The following is a 19,797-nucleotide window of genomic DNA, read 5'->3' on the forward strand; positions in this document are numbered from 1 at the left end:
AATAACAAAGAACCAGTTGTTCATTTACGTGTGCTTTCAATACTCCAGCTGCAGCTTCATAAGGACAAGGTATTACTTGTCCCCTTCATAGCTTTACCCACTACAGACTACAACAGCTGCTGGCTATGCATTTTCTCAACCAATAAAGTAGATTATAAGAAAATAATTACTTATAATTCAGGTTGATAGAAATAAGAAGCTGTTAAGGAAATCATTATCATAGTCTAAAGACATTCACTGGAAAACTTAGTTAATAAAAGACAGGACTTACTCGGTCACCCTTAGGGCCAGGTGTTCCTGCAATTCCTCTTTCTCCTGGCATGCCCTGAAGACCTGGTGGCCCTGTGTCTCCAATGGTCCCAGTTGGACCTGGGTTGCCCTAAAATAAATAATGAGACAATATTAGAATGTTAAATTAAAGCCCGTGAAGTTGCTATTTGAGTCACTCTAAATTGAATGTTAGCAATTAGATGGAGGTTAGATTAATGTTCAGATTGTGTATTAGGGAAACTGTCTGAGTGGGATCTCTTGAAAACAACCTAGATTTACATTTTGTTTTTGGTTTATACTTCCAACTTCTCTTTTTTGTTCATGTGAACCTCTCTATTGTTCTTTTTTCTAACTTAACTGCTCTTTAATACTTTGAATTTTATTTGCAATTAGCATATAACTTATTAGGATTCACTGTGGAAATTTGAACATAATTTTGTTTTTGATGGTCCTCCTCATGCCCTCAAACCCCTTTGGCACTTCTCGCACTATACCAACTCCAATGGTTTCTTTTCAACTTTTATGTCACATGTGCCCTCCCGAAGTCAACATCCCTTCCATCCTCGCATGTTTCTCATGTGAGTTTTATAATGCATACCCATCCTCTCTTTATAGAAAATTAAATACTAATTCAAATAAACAGAAAAATAAATATCTTTTAAAGTACAATGGCTTGAGTGCTTTCCACTTTGTTGGGCATGACAGACATATTAGTACTGTATTTAGAAAAAAGAAGGATTTCATTATTTCCTTGGGAAAATTGTGAGATTAAGCTGGTTCCAAGTTAATTGCACAATCAACTTGAGATCGTCTTTGCTCTATCACTGTGGATCTTGATCAAGTTAAAGACATCTTAGTCAAATGCAGAATTTCATTTCAGTTCCTCAATCTGATTACATTGTCATCTATCAATCCTAAAATGGCACATTAAAGCACATAGGCATGTCCTCTCATTTCAGATAGTCAGTAACTGTAATTGTGGAGGCAAGGCAAAGGACATGGATGGATCACATAGTTTGTTAGAACTGCTAGTAAAGTGTGATTTTTCCATTCCCTGCTCTGTTCATTCACAGAGGTTACCAAAGAAATGTACAAGTATCAGAGTGTGTGTATGTGGGGGAGAGGAGTGTATGTGAACAATGGTCATGTGCCCAGACAGATGTTGTTTCCCACAACAGAAAGATCACTCACTAGTTGCCAGAAAAAGCCCAACATGCACCCAACTGAATTTTTTTAAGAAATAATTTAATCAGGTTATACTGAAAAGTCAAGATAGGATGTCTCCAGAAGCATTTGTTAAGTTCTAGAGTTTTCAAAAGCCCAAATCAGGACTGCACTCACCTTTGGACCATCAGGGCCATGTCCTCCAGCCATGCCTTTCTCCCCAGGCAGTCCAGTTATCCCTGGCTCTCCTCTTTCTCCAGGATTCCCTCTTTCTCCCTACAATGTCATCAGGATGTGAAATCATCTCAATATTAATCTAAAATAAGTTAAAATGTTTCTACAAAATGTTTTCTACTGGTAGAATCTTATTAATAGAGCAGGTTTCCTAATTTAGTGCTACAAAATTAACTGGAATTAAAGATACTCTATATTCACAAGATAAGGTATTTTTTTCAAATAGTAGAATAACTTAATACTTAAAATCTAGCATGCCTTAAGAGAAAAGGTTTGATCTTATTCTGTACCGAGTAGAAAACAAAATGAATCACATAAAAGAAAATACCTACCCGAGGTCCTAATGGGCCAACTGCTCCAGGCTCTCCAGGAACACCCTAAACAGGTTTCAAAAAAGGAGAATATAAACATTGATCTAGATCTTGTATTATTGGAAATATTTCCAAATCAAACATTACATTTTCTGTAGTGTACCATTAAAATAAACATTAAAGGATTAAAAATATGTATACTAGTGTAATTGAGGGATATCAGTGTAGAAATATCATATTTTCTGCAATAATTTATATTATGCCTAAATGTTTAATTTTTGGGAGCAATGAGAATGTGTAGGATATTCTCATGCAAAAATAGAATATTATGTTTTGGGGACAATAGAACAGTTATAGTGTCTTTTTTAAAACAATTTATCAGAAAGTATTTAAATAGTAAGAGAATAACATACAAAAGAACTAAGAACCAGCCATTTCAACTTATCAATTTCAGTTATATTAAATTTAGTAAATAAATCATGTCTGGAACATATATTCCAAATGAACACAATTTATTCATATATTCCAAATGATATATTGGTATATATATCCAACTAGGATATATACAAAATATTCCACTAGGAATTGTAGGATCAAAATAATGGTATTGCCATTTCAAAACTTTTTTTTTTAAAGATTTATTTATTTATTATATGTAAGTACACTGTAGCTGTCTTCAGACACTCCAGAAGAGGGAGTCAGATCTTGTTACGGATGGTTGTGAGCCACCATGTGGTTGCTGGGATTTGAACTCCTGACCTTCGGAAGAGCAGTCGGGTGCTCTTACCCACTGAGCCATCTCACCAGCCCCTCAAAACTTCTTTTAATAATCTTGGAGAAACATCTGGATTCTTTCCAGCTTCTGGCTATTATAAATAAGGCTGCTATGAACATAGTGGAGCATGTGTCCTTATTACATGTTGGAGCATCTTCTGAGTATATGCCCAGAAGTGGTATAACTTAGTCCTCAGGTAGGACTATGTCCAGTTTTCTGAGGAACTGCAAAACTGATTTCCAGATTGGTTGTACCAGCTTGCAATAGTACCAGGAGTGGATGAGTGTTTCTCTTTCTCCACATCCTTGCCAGCATCTGCTGTCACCTGAGTTTTTGATCTTAGCCATTCTGACTGGTATGAGGTGGAATCTCAGTGTTGTTTTGATTTGCATTTCCATGATGACAAAGGACGTTGAACATTTCTTTAGGTGCTTATCAGCCATTTCATATTCCTCAGTTGAGAATTCTCTGTTTAGCTCTGTACCCCATTTTTAATAGGGTTACATGGTTCTCTGGAGTCTAACTCCTTAAGTTCTTTGTATATATTGGACACTAGCCCTCTATCGGATGTAGGATTGGTAAAAATCTTTTCTCAACCTGTTGATTGCCATTTTGTCCTATTGACAGTATCCTTTACCTTACAGAAGCATTGTAATTTTATGCAGTCCCATTTGTCAATTCTTGGTCTTAGAGCAAAAGTTATTGGTGCTCTGTTCAGGAAAATTTCCCCTGAGCCCATGTGCTCAAGGCTCTTCTCCACTTTTTTTTTTCTATTAGTTTCAGAGAATCTGGTTTTATGTGGAGGTCCTTGATCCAGTTGGACTTGATCTTTGAACAAGGAGACAAGAATGCATCAATTTGCATTCGTCTGCATGCTACATGCCAGTTGAGTCAGCACCATTTGTTGAAAATGCTTTCCACTGGATGGTTTTAGCTCCTTTGTCAAAGATCAAGTGACCATAGGTGTGTGAATTCATTTCTGGGTCTTCAATTCTATTCCATCGATCTACCTGCCTGTCACTGTACCAATACCATGCAGTTTTTATCACTATTGCTCTGTAGTACAGCTTGAGGTCCAGGATGCTGATTGTTTAGAATAGTTTTCACTATCCTGAGGTTTTTGTTGTTGTTGTTGTTGTTTTGTTTTTGTTTTTGTTTTTGTTTTGTTATTCCAGATGAATTTGAGAATTGGTCTTTCTAACTCTATGAAGAGTTGAGTTGGAATGCTGATAAGGATTGCATTGACAGCTGTAAAGAACCCTCAACAGAGGAATGGATGCAGAAAATGTTGTACATTTACACAATGGAGTACTTTTCCACTATTAAAAACAATGAATTAATGAAATTCTTAGGCAAATAGATGGGACTAGAAAATATCATCCTGAGTGAGGTAACCCAATCACAAAGTACACACATGGTAAGCACCCACTGATAAGTGGATATTAGCCCAGAAACTCAGAATATCCAAGACACAATTCACAGACCAAATGAGGCTCAAGAAGAAGAAAGGCAAAAGTATGGATACTCTAGTCCTTCTTAGAAGGGGGAACAAAATACCCATGGAAGGAGATACAATGACAAAGTGTGGAGCAGAGACTGAAGGAAAGACCATCCAGAGACTGCCCCACCTGGGGATCCATCCTATATACTAGTACCAAACCCAGACACTATTGTGGATGCCAACAAGTCCTTGCTGACAGAAGCCTGATATAGCTATCTCCTGAGAGGCTCAGACAGTACCTGATAAATACAGATGTGAATGCTCTCAGCCAACCATTAGACTGAGCACAAGGTCCCCCAATGGAGGAGCTAGAGAAAGGATTGAAGGAGATGAAGGTGCTTGCAGCCCCATAGAAGGAACAACAATATGAATCAACCAGTAACCCCAGAGCTCCCAGGGACTAAATCACCAACCAAAGAGAACACATGGAGGGACCCATGGCTCTAGCTGCATATGTAGCAGAGGATGACCTTGTTGAACATCAATGGGAGGAGAGGCCCTTGGTCCTGAGAAGGCTTGATTCCCCAGTGTAGGGGAAGTGGGAATGAATGGGTTGGTGAACAGGGGAGGGGGGATGAGGTAGGGGTTTTGTGGAGGGGAAATCAGGAAAGGGGATAATATTTGAAATCTAAATAAAGAAAATAGCGAATAAAATACATAAAATAAAATTTAAAGAATAAGTAAACTTGAAGAACCTCATTGGAAGAAAGGGATCAAGGATTGTAGGAATCAGAGGGATCAAGGACGTCAGAAACATGGCTCACAGAATCAACTAAGCAGGGCTCATAGGAGTTCAAAGAGATTGAAGTGGAAAACAAGAATCCTGCACAGGTCTGTGCTAGGCCCTCTGCCCACATGCTGTGGCTATAAGCTTGGTGTTAATGTGGGACTCCTCACTGTAGGAGTGGCAGTGTCTCTGATTCTTCCCTGTCTTGGGACCCTTTCCTCCTACCAGGTTGCCTTATCCAGCCTTGATATGAGGGTTTGTGCCTAGTTTTGTAGCTTAGTATACCATGATTTGTTGAGATCACTAGGAGACCTGCTCTTGTCTAAAATGGAAATGGAGGAGTGGATTGTGAGAAAAGAATTTTTAAAATGATAAATTTATCAAGTCTTCTCCCAGACTTTTCTTCAGACGTAAATCATTCTCATTATAACATGATAGATCCTAAACCCAAATCTGGCGGCAGAAATCCCTGCTTAAATGAATTCTGCCAGTTTTTCTCTGCTCTAAGAATCAACAAATGAAGCCCGATTTAGGATTCCCTCCAATCTGGTCCCTAATTCACACCTCCAGCCTCATCTCTACTACTTTAGACGGTGCTCCACACTTCCAACACTGTATTTTCACAGTGCCTTAGAAATGCTCAGCAAGCATTTGCACTTGCCATTGCCATTTTCTGAAGCATTTTTTTCAACTTGGTAATCTATATCCTTTTAGACCTTATATACATTACTACTTCTGAAAAGTCTTCCTTTACCATGATTTCTACGCATATAGTACCTTCCCGGCTGTACCATTTGGATCATGCATGTATTATACTGTTTTCCTCTATCCTCTCTGTCTCTATCTCTGAGCCCGCCTCCCCTCTCTCCTATTTTTGTAAATACAGAACCACATAACCCATGACCAGTTTGCTTGGCAGAGGAGGTCCATTGCATAACAAAGCCAAGCACATAGAATGTTGAGCAAATGTTTAAGGAATGGTAATAAATATATTAATCAATCAAAGATAAAAGAGCAAAGCTCTACCAGCAAAATTTTTATATCAATTTCAGACTGTGAATCATTTAGTAAAACTGTATAGCATAAGATACATAACATAGGAAGCATGGGATGTGTAAACATATGAAGCATGTGAGTTATGAACACAGAAACCGTGTGAGTTGTAAACACATGAAGCATGCAAGTGAGTGGTGAATATAGGAAGTAAGAGTTATGAACATAGGAAGCATGTGTGTCAGGTTCAGATGGTATGAGCTGAGTGACTTTGAGAAAGTTGCTTAATATCTGAGTTCTTTAATTGCTTAACAGAAAAACATATAGCTTCACTCTTAAAAGATGATATTGTAGTCCATCAATTTATACTTCTGATATTATTATTTAAAAACTTACTTGATCACCAGCCTTTCCACCTTCTCCAGGTGGCCCTGGAGGTCCAGGAAGTCCCTAAAACAATAATGACAAGTAAAACTAGTGATTTACTGGAAGTTTAAATCAGCTACCAATACCAAATACTTTACATTTATACTTCATTATTTTTTCATGCAGAAGAAAGTGCATAGACATTTTAATCAAAAATTATGGAAAATATTGTCCAAGTATTTTAAGAAAGCAATCTATTATAAATCACAGGAGATTGTCAATTTTTAAAGCAAGATTCTTATTCATCTATATCACTTAAAATTAAGATAAGAATATAATAGGTTCTTCATGTTCAATAGAGTCTGTTATGGCTCTAGCACATGTTTAAACATGCTAGATTATTATTTAAAAAGGCCTGAGGTTTCCATAAACTAAATTTTATGCCTTTAAATAATATATACTATATGGAAGCATTCTGTGATCATTTATTCAACAAGAAGTTTTAGTGAATATACCAGTAAAACCAGATAAGCATTTTATATTTTACATTTTATATTGTACATTTCTTTTTTAATTAATTAATTAATTAACTAATTAATTAATTAATGTATATGCGTACACTATAGCTGTCTTCAGACACACCAGAAAGGGCCATCAGATCCCATTACAGATGGTTGTGAGCTACTACATGGTTCTTGGGAATTGAACTCAGGACCTCTGGAAGAGCAGTCAGTGCTCTTAACAGCTGAGCCATCTCTCCAGCTCATATTGTGAATTTCTTACCAGTTTGTGTTTGAAATGGTGTTTTGTTTTGTTTTGTGTGGTTTTGGTTTGGTTTGGTTTGGTTTGGTTTGGTTTGGTTTGGTTTGGTTTGGGTTTGGTTTGGTTTGGTTTGGTTTGGTTTGGTTTGGTTTGGTTTGGTTTGGTTTTTAGAGACAGGACATTCCTTATCTTTGAACAATAATGTTTGGTTAAATACAACCATCTATACTATCTAATAACGATGTCTGTTTTGAAAATTAAAGAACCTTGCCTCATTCTAACATTCTATCATGTGCATGTATACATACCTCCTCATAGATATGCCCTGCCTGGAATTTAATAGGTAGCACAGGCTAGCTGTATATTCAGAGTCAGCTCCCACCCCCAACTCAGTCTCCCAACTGGTAGAAGTGTAGGTGTGAGCATTGACAACTGGCTACTCCCTGTATTATTAAAAACAACAACAACAAAAAAATACTTTTAAAAGCAATTCATAAAATAAGTGAAAACTTAAATTAGTGCATACCTGAAAGCCAGTGGGGCCTGGAGGTCCCTGCTCTCCTCTTTCCCCAGCTAGGCCCTAAGTAAAAGAAAGAAAAGCATGAATCCCACCAGTCATTTATGTCTGCTTCCTGTTTCCATGAAATGGGTGTACTCATCATTTTGCATTTTTTACAACCACCCACTTTACATATTAGCCAGATAATAAAATAGTATTAAAAATCACCAAATGCCATTAAGTGAACTTCTTGAAAATGAGAAATTTTCATTTAAAAAGCCAGTGAAGAAATTACAGCATGGTTTCTTGTTGATTTTGTTGTTGATGATGTTTTTGTTGGTGGTGGTGATGGTGGTTTTAGTTCAAACATAAAAGGCCTAGAGCCAACCATAGATGAAATATTGGAAACGTATTATTTCCTATATCCAATTTAAAAGGTTGTATTTATATTAATGTTTATTTCTATTCATCATAATTCATTCATAATTTCAAAATAGAATGATTCAAGAAAGCAATGTTAACATTTGATAGGCTAATTAAATTGATCCCACAAAAGCTAAGTATGTGAAAATATCTTTGATAAACAGTTTTTAAAAATCTGAGAATAAAAATGTAACATCAAAAGATGAACATTATTTTTTTTACCTTTTCAAAAGCAGGCATCTTAAATAATTTTTATAAGATAAATTATCAAAATGTAGGTATAAGCTGCATTTATACATTTTAAAAAATACATTATAAATATCTCAAACACTCTTTTTCTTAATTGTTATATTTTTCTTCAACTATGATATACAAAGAACTTAGGGCAGCCTTTGTCACTACATACCACTTTACAGTTTAAAATTAGATCAGTCTTTTTATTCAAAAAGGAGAGTACAGTACTTTAGAAAAATAAAATAAAATAAAATAAAATAAAATAAAACTGAAATTGACTTTCAGTCTCTTTTTTCCTCATTCCACTTCCCTGAAACTTAGTAATTAATCAGTAATTACTTAACTAGTAATTTTGGAGAAACAATGAGAAATACAAATGAACAATATCATCAAAGAAAGTCACATACCGGAGGTCCCACAGGGCCTGAAGGACCAACTTCTCCATCTTTGCCAGGAGCCCCCTAGGATCACATGGACATTTTAGGTGAGGCCATCAGATTTTTGTATGATTTTATATCCTTTTTATTCAATACCAGAAAATGAATGCCTACCCTTTGCCCAGGCACACCAGCATTTCCTGCTTCTCCTGGTTTTCCAAGGTCACCCTAAAGAATAAATAAACAGTATTCTAAATTCATTTAATTTAAGAAATATACTTTGGTTTCCAACAGCTGATTACATTGGGCTGTTAAACGTTGTTCATTGTACTCACACTGCTACCTTTGGGGCCTGGAAGGCCCATGCTTCCAGGCTGTCCTCTGATCCCAATGGAGCCTGGAGGACCTGGCCGACCATCTTCCCCAGGAGCACCCTGCAGGTTTGACAGCAGGCAAGAAAGTTGAGTGTGACCTATTTCTAAGCACCACTCTACCCACATTGTGGCCAGGCTAGTCTCTCCTAACAATAGAAGTCACTTAAATAAACATTAATCTCCTTATGTTTATCTCTTAGTGAATGAGAAAAGCTAACTGTTATTTTCCTACAAAGCCCTGAAGTACTTTGAGCATTTAGAAAAGAAGTTCTAATTTGGTCCATTCATAAGTCTCATTGTCGCCATCTACTAGCCCTCTCATATTAAAGGGCAGGCCTTTCCTGCTTTTATTTACTCTGTTTTATAATCTTAAGCATTAAAAATGCCCATTTCACAACTATATTTTTAAAAAAGATTCAAATACATAAGCTGACAACATATTTATTTCTAAACATGTAAAAGTGGAACACAATCAGGGAAAGAGAATATTATTAAACATATTTTAACAGTATTTAAATATATTACTTCAACGTTTTCACTGTAGTAATCTCAATTTCAAACATTCAACCAAGAGAATTTAACTTACATTTTGTTCAATTTGAAAATCCAAAGATACTAAGAAATTCTTACTAGTGGGTACTTAAAACATGTAATCATGACCATCATCCATAGGATAACTAAATATGACTTACACATCTATGGGAAAATGTTCAAAGTGATAAAATTATTTAAATTTCTTACCAAAGGCCCAAGTTTTCCTTCAGGACCTTGAACACCAGGATTTCCTGTCAGACCCTGACAATGAAAATCAACTGTTAATTTGTTGATGAACAGCAATTGAAGTAAAGACTTTAAACAGAAAAAACAATATTCTATTGGAAACAACTAAACAGAAGGGCAATTTCACAGTTCAAATAAAAATTTAAATGGCATTTTGTTCAATTAAATAAGAATTTTCTTTACCAAAGATCAAATATGTTAATTTTAGTATGAAATTTAAAAGTATAAAAATTTACAAATAGATTATGTTCTGATAACAAGTGGCAACATTATTTGTATATACTCCTTTGAAAAATGTCTTTTACAAATTATTACATTTTACTTAAATGTCAAAAATAGCATAGTGGCATTTTAAAAATAATGCATCCATTCATAACTATTAAATCAAAGTTTCATGTTGTAAAACAAACTAAATATAAAAATAGGAAATGAAACAATTCTAACTGTGGAAGCACTTGGGTGTCACCATAGCATATAACCATAGGCTTCTTACCCGAGCACCTGGAAGCCCAGGTTCTCCTGGACGTCCTGGATCTCCCTGGCCTCCTTTAGGCCCCGAAGAACCTACAGGACCACGCTCTCCCTGAGCACCCTGCTCCAAAAAAGACAGATAGGGCAAAATTGAAACAAAGCAAAAAGAGGTTAAGTTCTTATTTTCCAAATACATACCAAAGATGTATTTGAAAACAATGTCACTGAATATTTTGTTCTAACCTGTATTCTGTATGAAAATTGTCTTATTCACCATTAAGGAAAGAAAACATTTGAAATTTCAGCCTCACTCCAATAAGGAACAAATTTTAGATTTTAAATTTTATCTAAACTAAAGCATGACAACTTTTTGTTCTCAGGAGTGAAATGGAAAAGTCTGGAAGCGATATCTCATATTATTCAAATTATCACTTATCTTCCAGGACTTCCTAATGCTAAAAAAGGAGAAAAATATATGGGCTAGGGACAAATCCCCAATCTGGAAATGTCAGCTTTGGTGTGATCTTACCTTTGGTCCAGGTAAACCATCAGACCCTGGAAAACCACGATTGCCAGGAGCGCCCTACAATGGACCAAAATGCAGTTTTGAGATGTTGTTTATCACTGGGACATGTACCTAGTAAAAAGTTTTATTTCTGGTATTATCAGGTTTTCAGAGCTCTGATCAAGTTAACACAGCAAAAGGTAAACACAAAGAAAATAATCTTACTAGAAAAATTACTTAAACGTTTGACAAACATGAGTAGTGAACCAAATCTTTTAAAAGAAATCCTCTAAAATTAATTTTAAAATAAATCAATAAAAGTCTAATATAGAGAGACAAGAAGCACAGTCACAGTGTACTGTGATCAAAGTGCCAGCGATGTGTTCTTCCATCTTGTAGAAGACTGTGGCTTTCACTAAGACTATAAAAACATGAAATCAGCATTATTCCTTCATGTCCATTTTCTTATACCCCACCTATCCCACCCTTTCCGACTCTTTAAAACTGTCAAATTCTCTCTTGCCCTCTCTGATGAAAATTGTTCTATCTGCCATGTTTCCCAGCAGGCTTCTTTTCCTGCAGACTCAACCTACCTGCTATCTTCTCATACTCCCATGTCTCCTACTAATCTACAATTTATCATTGGTCCCACCCATCCCCACTCTCCACTGTCACCAGTTAGTTAATACTGTACAGGGCACTAACTAAAATGTGTTTCACTGTTTACTGTTCACAACCCACATGAAGATCAGGACCACAAGTTCCTTGTTCCCTGATGTATGCCAAGCACTTAAAGCTCAAGCTGGCTTACACTAATCAGCAGTCAACATTTGCTGAATCAGTGAGTGAACCTTACGTAGACACTTGGCTCTTTTTACATTGAGATAAACACACTACACCCTGCAAGGCATCTGTGTCATCTCTTGCTTCATCTTTCCTTTCTACTTGCAATTTCAGTCATACTACTACCCAAAACACATGTACAAGAGAGGAGACAAACAGGATTTGTATTGTTCACGTTTACCCTTTCTCCCATTGGTCCTGGAGGACCAACTGTGCCTGGATCACCCCGAGGACCTCTTTTGCCTTCTTCACCAGGTGGACCAATGGGACCCTGAATACCATGTGGCCCCTATTAAAACAGAAGGACAGGTCTCAGAAAGAGTCATTCAGGAAGGAAAAGTCAGGGAACTCATCTAATGATGTCAGGAAACAATTTAGAGTGTTAATTATTTTATCCCAGAGCTCTTTTTAAATACATAAAAATTTTAAGCAATATTCCTCTAGACAATATTTATATTTTTATCATTAAAATAATTAAGGCTTACTGGTTCTCCCTTTGGACCAGCTTCTCCTTTGAAACCTGGAACTCCTGGATCACCCTAAAAGAAAATACCATCAGTTAAAAGAAGCGAGGAATTTAGCCAGTTCTTCCTGGTCTAATTAAGTACAGTGAGTAGGCTGCTGAATCTATACTGAATTAGTATTAAAATAAAATGCAATAAATTTGTGCATGTGTGCATGTGGATGTGGAGTAAGAGGACTTGTGTGGAAGTGAATGGGCACCTGTGTGCCTGTCCCCACCTCCCAAGCTCTAGGATTAGAAGCATGGTCCTCAAGCCCAGCATGCACATACATATATATTTATGTAACAATATTAACAGAAAAGGAGACCATAAATTTTAAATAGAACAAGAAGGGTATACAGGAGGACTTGGAGGAAGGAAAGGGGAAGGGGAAGTGGTAAAAATGATGCAATTACACTAAAATTTGAGAATATTTAAGCCATAATTTAACAGATATTACCGATTGTCCTCGGATTCCCTGAGGTCCAGTACTGCCTTGAGGGCCAGGAGACCCAGGGGGCCCTGCCAAGCCAGGAGGGCCAGAGGTTCCTGCAGAGCCCTACCAATGACAAGGATGACAAGATGAGCCGATGAGCATAGATCTCACTAGAAATCTAAGGCCAAGAACTACATCCCTTTGAAAATCACCTGACATAAGTTCTGGTACTTACTGTGGGGCCTTTGGCGCCAGGTGTACCATCAGTCCCCACTGCACCCTAAAACATACATGAAACATATTTTGAAATATTAAGCTACATCTGAAACATCTAGTATTCAGATCACCTAAGAAGAGGCAGGAAAATTGCAAAGATAGCATTTTTATTTTACACACACACACACACACACACACACACACACACATATATATATATGTATATACACATATATACATATATATATATATATATGTATGTATGTATGTATGTATGTAAAATTTTTATATGACTACATAACTGTAACAGTACTTTTGTGAGTAACCTTTCCATAAGATAGAAAAAGCAGGCTGTATTGACATGTAAAACATTCTTTTCCTGAGCGTTAATAACTCAGAATTGGTTATATTAAATAAGCTACATTTTTCTCATATTGTAATAAATAAGCATCTTTCTGGGCTAGCTCCTAGATATGTCAGGCACTTACAGGAAGACCCTGAGAGCCAGCTGGACCAGGTGGCCCAGTTTCACCTCTCTGCCCCTGAGGACCTTCAGGGCCTCGGGCTCCAGTAGGACCTGCTTCTCCCTAAAGGAATGGAAAAGAAAATGTTAACTGAGGTAAAACAGTGGTATTGTGGTGTAAAGGTGATTTTGGAGTTTGCCATTATCAGTCTAAGTGCCTGAAGCTACTAAGCGCTTGTTTCTTTTCAGGGTAAACCTGGACATTTGAAGTCCAATCAGAAACTGCACAATTAAAGCTGGATTGAAACACAGAAGGAAATAGAAGATTTCCAATACTATTTTATAGCTAAAATTTGTTACATCCTTGAATGGATTAAACTCATCATAAAAATACATGTGAAATTTCACACTATCATTTAGAGACAAAACATTTTTTCCTTCCTATGTACATATATATATATATATATATATATATATATATATATATACATATATATATATATATATATACATATGTAATTATGTACATATATATATAATATATATATATATGTATGTAATTATGTTTCAGAGTATGGAATATTTTGACTCATTAAAAGCTTACTTATTGACCTTCAAATTAATGTTTATTCAATAAAATAGAAAACTCATGGTGCATAGAGCCTTCACAGGATCAAGGGCCTCTCCTCCCATTGATGACCGACTAGGCCATCCTCTGCAACATACACAGCTAGAGCCACAAGTTCCACCATGTGTTTTCTATGATTGATGGTATAGTTACAAGGAGCTCTGGGGGTACTGGTTAGTTTATATTGATGTTCCTCCTATGGGGCTTCAGACTCCCTCAGCTCCCTGGGTACTTTCTCTAGCTCCTTCAATGGGGACCTTATGCTCCGTCCAATGGATGACTGTGAGCCTCTACTTCTGTATTTGCCAGGCACTGGCAGGGAATGGGAGTGAGTGAGTTGGGGAGCAGTGGGAAGGGAGAGGGGAGAGGGGATTTTCTGTGGGGAAACTAGGAAAGGGGATAACACTTAAATGTAAGTAAAGAAAATATCTAATAAAAAAAAGAAAACACATGGTTTTGAAGTGGCTAATAAACTTGGTGACTTCTGGCAATATAAAAGTAAAAAGTGAATGTCTTAACAAATAAACAACACTTTCTCTTTTAGAAACTAAAGGATGTTAAAATGACAGCAATAATAATGGAGTGGAAGGCCGTGGTAAACTTCACCTCACTCCAAGATGCTCCTCCAGACAGCAAAGCCAAGTGTACCATATTAACTTAACTTTCATTCATATAAGCAAACTTACTATGAGTCTCTTCTGTGCAATTTTTGAGACAAATTTGTTCCACAAGCATTTCCTGAATTTTTCTGGAATTCAAGTTTAGCTCCTCTATTTCATCCTGCGTAATATGTATCTATATGTATCCAATCTCAGAAGAACTAAGAAAACTTAAATTGCAAGCTTTTAGAGGCTACTCTATACTTAACAAAACATATTAAATTCCTTCCATCTTTCCATTCTTCACTGAAATGCAAATGACTGGATATGAAAGTTGATACATAGATAGCCAGAAACTATGGTGAGATCTTAGAGAAACTGCTGTAACCAAATACCCAGGGATTGTATGGTGAGAGACTGAGAATGGAAAGACAGTGAAGTAAATTCTGAGATTTACACAACTTTCAACATAAGTTTTATTAAGAAGGATGCAACAGCCAAATGCACAAGGGTACAAGGCAATATCACAAATAATTAGTTGTGTAACTCACTATAGACGTTGAACTAATGTCCAACTACAGGCAGAAGGAAGACAAATCTTTTCCTGATCATTCATAGACCAAGACTTAGTATCTTTTTCTTCTTTTCCTAGCCAGCACTCAGTCTGAGCATGCAAAGTCTCAATAAAAGTGTTAAAGAATGTTGTATATTTTTATTAGGGCATGGAGAGAGAGGTTATCAAGATTATGTATCTACATGTATCTAATAAATAAAATTTGAACTTCATTGCTGGGTGTAACATAACAGTCAATACCTGCTTAAATGTGGGTGGTCATGGGTTTGAACCACAGTATCAGAAAAAAAGAAGGGGAGAAGGTGGAGTTAGAAGAATAACAAGTGTTATGTAAGAGAAACAAGAATAGAGAAAGGATGGGTAGACAGAGGAGAAGGAAGAAGAGGGAGAAAAAGGAGGTGAAGAAGGAGGAAGAAGAGGAAGAAGAGGAATATAGGTTTCAGAGGGATCAGAGACCTAAAAGAACAAATTGATTCTCGGTGAAAGTAGGAACCAGTTGCTGAAATAATTTAAGACTTCAGTTTACAGCCTCCAACCTGGAGAGTTAGACAAAAAGATCCTCACAATTAAAAGAATAGTTAAAATGGCAGATTCTTTCAATTTCTAAATTCAAATTCAATCTGAGTGCAGCTACTAACAAGAAGCATGAACCTACAGTATATTGGCTGGATTCCTGCCCCCTTTATATTAAGGATTTATACAGAAAATCACATTTAATCTTTTTTGTTTGCTTCTTTTCAATTTTTATTGGATATTTTCTTTATTTGCATTTCAAATGTTGTCCCCTTTTCTGTTTCCCTCTCCCCAAAACCCCCTATTCCTTCCCATTTTCCTGCTTCTATGAAGGCGTTCCCTCACCCACTTACTCTCTGCCTCTCTGCCCTGGCATTCCCCTACACTGGGACATCAAGCCTTCACAGGGGCAAAAGCCTCTCCTCCCATTGATTGCTCAACAAAGCCATCGTCTGCTACATTTGTGGCTGAAGTCATGGGTCACTCCATGTGTACTCCTTGGTTGGAGGTTTAGTCCCTGGGAGCTCTGGGGGATCTGGTTGGTTGATATTATTGTTCTTCCTATGGGATTGCAAACCTCTTCAGTTCCTTCAGTCCTTTCTCTAACACCTCCCTTGGGGACCCCATTGGGGACCCAGTGTTCAGTCCAATGGTTGGCTGTGAGCATTCACCTCTGTATTTGTCAGGATCTGGCAGAGCCTCTCAGGAGACAGCTATATCAGGCTCCTGTCAGTAAGCACCTCTGTCTTAAGGCACAGAGAAGTTTCTGGTGGGCCATGTAAGCAGTGAATCTTGTAAGGAAATCTCTTTTTCAAGATGAAGAAATTTACTGCTACTGCAGTAAGGGGAAATTAAATCCAGTGGCTCTCAACTTAGAATTGGTGTTTTGAATTTGTGATTTAGCTAGTATAATCTTAATGTCCTGCTACTATAGTACTTTTGACTCTCTCCCAAAGAACATGAAAGAACAAATTGTCTCAGAATACAATTCCCACTGAATACTTTAATCCATTCCCACATGGAAACCCAAGTGTCCTCCCTGCTCACATCTTTAAAGGCTTGGGCAGGGAGGGGCAGAATAATGGCCAGCATATTATGACAAAGCATCCCTTTTTGGCAAGATCTAATTTAACTTCCCATTGCTTAAAACAGTCTGCTTTTGATTACTCTCCACATTGTATCCAAGAACAGAGTATTCACTCTGTTCAAAGATGGTCTTCTTTGCAACCATTTCAAAAGTCTGTCTTTAGAGTCCAATTACACAGCTTTAAGTAACTTTCCTTTAATGGCACATCATACAACAGCTTTCATTTTTCCCCATGTCTTCTTTTTTTTCCTTGCTTAAAGACCTACTACTCTAGGCTCTTTCCTTGTTAAGAATAACTCCCACACTCTTCAAATACTGAAATGCCCTTCACTCATCAAGTACTGTCACAAACTTACCTTCATTCCAGGATTTCCTGGAAAACCGGAAGAGCCAGGTATCCCAAGAGGACCCTAAGTGTGGGGAAAATTGTAAAGTAATCATATCTTTTTAATCAATATACAATTATGTTATTTTTCCATTCTTTGAAGGAAAAAAATCTGTATTTCCACAGATAAAAACAATCTGTACATAAAAAAAGAACAATGTGATTACATTCCAAACATCATTCAACACTGTCCCAAAGTAGTTCTCAAATGATATCAACCATAAGAATTGAGTTACCAAGTCTGAAGAGATGGTGCTGCAGGAAAAAATAAAATCACTTGGTGCTTTTGTAGAAGATCTGAGTTTAGTTCCTAGTATACACATGACAGCTCACAACCATCTGGATAAGGCACTAGCATGTGTTATTTATGACTTTCAATGTTTGGAAAAGCATAGACAACTTCTGGGATCAGTGTAAACCAGTTTAAAAGGTATGACTTTAGGGGTACAGAGCTAATCATGGGACATATTTGGATTCTATGAGTTGTGATTAATATAATTCTTTCAGAGTATACTCATTTTTTTCCTAAATTTTATATCATTTTTATGGGAAACAGGGGGAAGAAAAATACTTGGGGCCAAAAAGTTTGAATAATGTATTTCTATTTGACTTTGGGAATATAGAAAAAAAAATCCCAAACTTTAAAACTAGCCCATGTGATCTAAATCCCCCTCTGTCCTTTTTACTTCACTTTAATGAGGTTTTGTAATATTTGCACAATTTATCTTGTGCAGCTGCTTGAATTAACTTTTATTCTTTCCAAAAAAAATATCCACAGGCCTTGTAATCACAAATCTATTCTATTCGGTATATTTTATTAATAACCATCTTAACTGTAAATGGAACATGACACAGTTTTGAAAACCAAGGTAGCACTACTATAGAACTAAAGTATCAGTAAAAATTATCCAAATTTATAAAACCATATATGAACCAATTGCTTTACAGATCAGAAAAACTATATCACTCAGCTACTAGAAAGATTTGGTTCTGTTTAACTTATAGAGTTATAATTTAAGAGTCCTTGGCACAATAAATAGAGATTTGTATCCACTGAAAATCCTCCTTTTTCTCATTAACTTCTCAGATATGCAATGACATAAAGGATCTTAAGATACCTATGGAAAATGAATGATGAAAGATAGACATATGATAGGACTACATATAAGGCAAAGAGTGAATGACGTTATAAGTTCATGAAATTAGAGAACTACCTTTAACTTGATGAATATAGATTCAAAAGTTCTCTATAAAATGGTTGCAATCAGAACACAGACTTACACTAATTTTAGTTAAATATCATCATGTACCAAACTCCTTAAACCAGAAAAACAATGAGTAATTGGCCTTTCTTAGCTCACTAATATGTAAGGGGGCTTCACTGCCAATATAATAGATTTAGTTTACAATTTTACAGCTCCTTTCTGGAATTAAATTAATGGTATTCACACTCTGTCTTGACTGTCTTCATCCATCTAAAATTTCAACAACTGATGCTGTCTGGTCATGCATACCTGTGCTTAGCGCTACAGAATGGTTTCTCAATATGTGAGATAGGAAAGACATTAAGCATTCCTTAACATAGTAGATGAAATTGTGTGACCTAGTACCTACCTGATGATTCAATTTTACTCTTAGTATTACCTCATATTTTTTTCACTTACTCATTCTATAGATGGAATTACGCTCATGCCTTTTTAGATATTAATGACTCGAGGTTTTACTGATATTAATTTTTAATTCTTTTATTTATATCCTTCATCTATTGTAGATTTAAGCACATCCTCCTCTATGTTCCTATATTTCAAATTCACTCTACACAACAGCATTAATAGTAGTATTACATGTTTATATTAATTAATATATCCAGTTTCAAAAATAAGAACTGTGTTTATCATGTCTACACAAAACAAATAAAATAATGGATGAATAAATAAATGAGCAATAAAAATATACAAATGAAAAATAGATAAGTAATTAATTATTATGAAAAATAACAGAACTCACCATTGGTCCAGGTTTTCCAGGCATACCGTGGGCACCCCGTTTTCCCTAATTTCCAGAAAAAGGGAGAATTTAAAAAGAGATAGAGAACTTCGTCTTTCACTTGGTTTTTTCATGATTCATTTGTTTCCCAATTTCCAGTGAAAAGATTGAAGAAAAATATTAGGGCTGACTGATAACAAAAGCCACTGAACTAATGGCAAAAAAGGCATGAGTTTCTAAAAAGCAGATCAAGTAGCAATAAACATATTTATCCTTGTATCAGTAAAAGCCAAACAAACAAAAAGCAATTAATAGTCAAGACTTAAGAAAGAAAGCAGATCAAAATATTCTCTTTACTTAGCTGTATCATGCTGTGTCAGGTAAACCCAGATACAATGAGAGTTTGAGCATCTTGGCCTTTTACTGACCAGAATAACTCTGAGGACAAGAGCTTTTGCAAAACAAATGAAATAACACATGAGGCACAAACAAGAACTAAGTTCAAATTGATTCTGAGGGGTTCCCCCAAATCCCCCTCAGAGTCCGTTGAGTCGCTGGGATAACACCTGCTGATGGCTGCAATTGATGCTCTCCTTCAAAATTGTATCAATTTTTCCCCTCTTCTGCCCTGGCCTCGGTCATGTTTACAGAGGCAGATAACTCACTGGGTGTTTGCAGAGGTCTCTGTGATAATTGGAACACCATCCAGCTTTTCCTTTCAGTCTGCTTCCTTTATTCATTTTTTTCATTGGTATAAATTCTGATTGCACCCCGGTTCAATTTCTCATACACACCTCA

The 19,797-nt window shown here is 36.3% G+C and overlaps 1 protein-coding gene across 1 annotated transcript in view; it reads right to left on the bottom strand.

The window, feature by feature from the left end:
- Col5a2 (collagen, type V, alpha 2) overlaps nucleotides 1-19,797 on the bottom strand; it is a 128,952-nt gene that overhangs the window by 20,119 nt on the left and 89,036 nt on the right. The window contains exons 17-34 of the mRNA NM_007737.2: nucleotides 19,021-19,065; nucleotides 16,985-17,038; nucleotides 13,253-13,351; nucleotides 12,784-12,828; nucleotides 12,573-12,671; nucleotides 12,095-12,148; nucleotides 11,791-11,898; nucleotides 10,791-10,844; nucleotides 10,284-10,382; nucleotides 9,752-9,805; nucleotides 8,972-9,070; nucleotides 8,811-8,864; nucleotides 8,667-8,720; nucleotides 7,630-7,683; nucleotides 6,372-6,425; nucleotides 2,001-2,045; nucleotides 1,612-1,710; nucleotides 272-379 (exon numbers count right to left, since the gene is read on the bottom strand). Of these exons, the coding sequence (NP_031763.2) occupies nucleotides 272-379; nucleotides 1,612-1,710; nucleotides 2,001-2,045; nucleotides 6,372-6,425; nucleotides 7,630-7,683; nucleotides 8,667-8,720; nucleotides 8,811-8,864; nucleotides 8,972-9,070; nucleotides 9,752-9,805; nucleotides 10,284-10,382; nucleotides 10,791-10,844; nucleotides 11,791-11,898; nucleotides 12,095-12,148; nucleotides 12,573-12,671; nucleotides 12,784-12,828; nucleotides 13,253-13,351; nucleotides 16,985-17,038; nucleotides 19,021-19,065 (1,278 nt within the window). The remainder of the gene's footprint in view (nucleotides 1-271; nucleotides 380-1,611; nucleotides 1,711-2,000; nucleotides 2,046-6,371; nucleotides 6,426-7,629; nucleotides 7,684-8,666; nucleotides 8,721-8,810; nucleotides 8,865-8,971; nucleotides 9,071-9,751; nucleotides 9,806-10,283; nucleotides 10,383-10,790; nucleotides 10,845-11,790; nucleotides 11,899-12,094; nucleotides 12,149-12,572; nucleotides 12,672-12,783; nucleotides 12,829-13,252; nucleotides 13,352-16,984; nucleotides 17,039-19,020; nucleotides 19,066-19,797) is intronic.

Source organism: Mus musculus, chromosome 1 (genome assembly GCF_000001635.26).
Source record: "Mus musculus strain C57BL/6J chromosome 1, GRCm38.p6 C57BL/6J".
Lineage (NCBI taxonomy): Eukaryota > Metazoa > Chordata > Mammalia > Rodentia > Muridae > Mus > Mus musculus.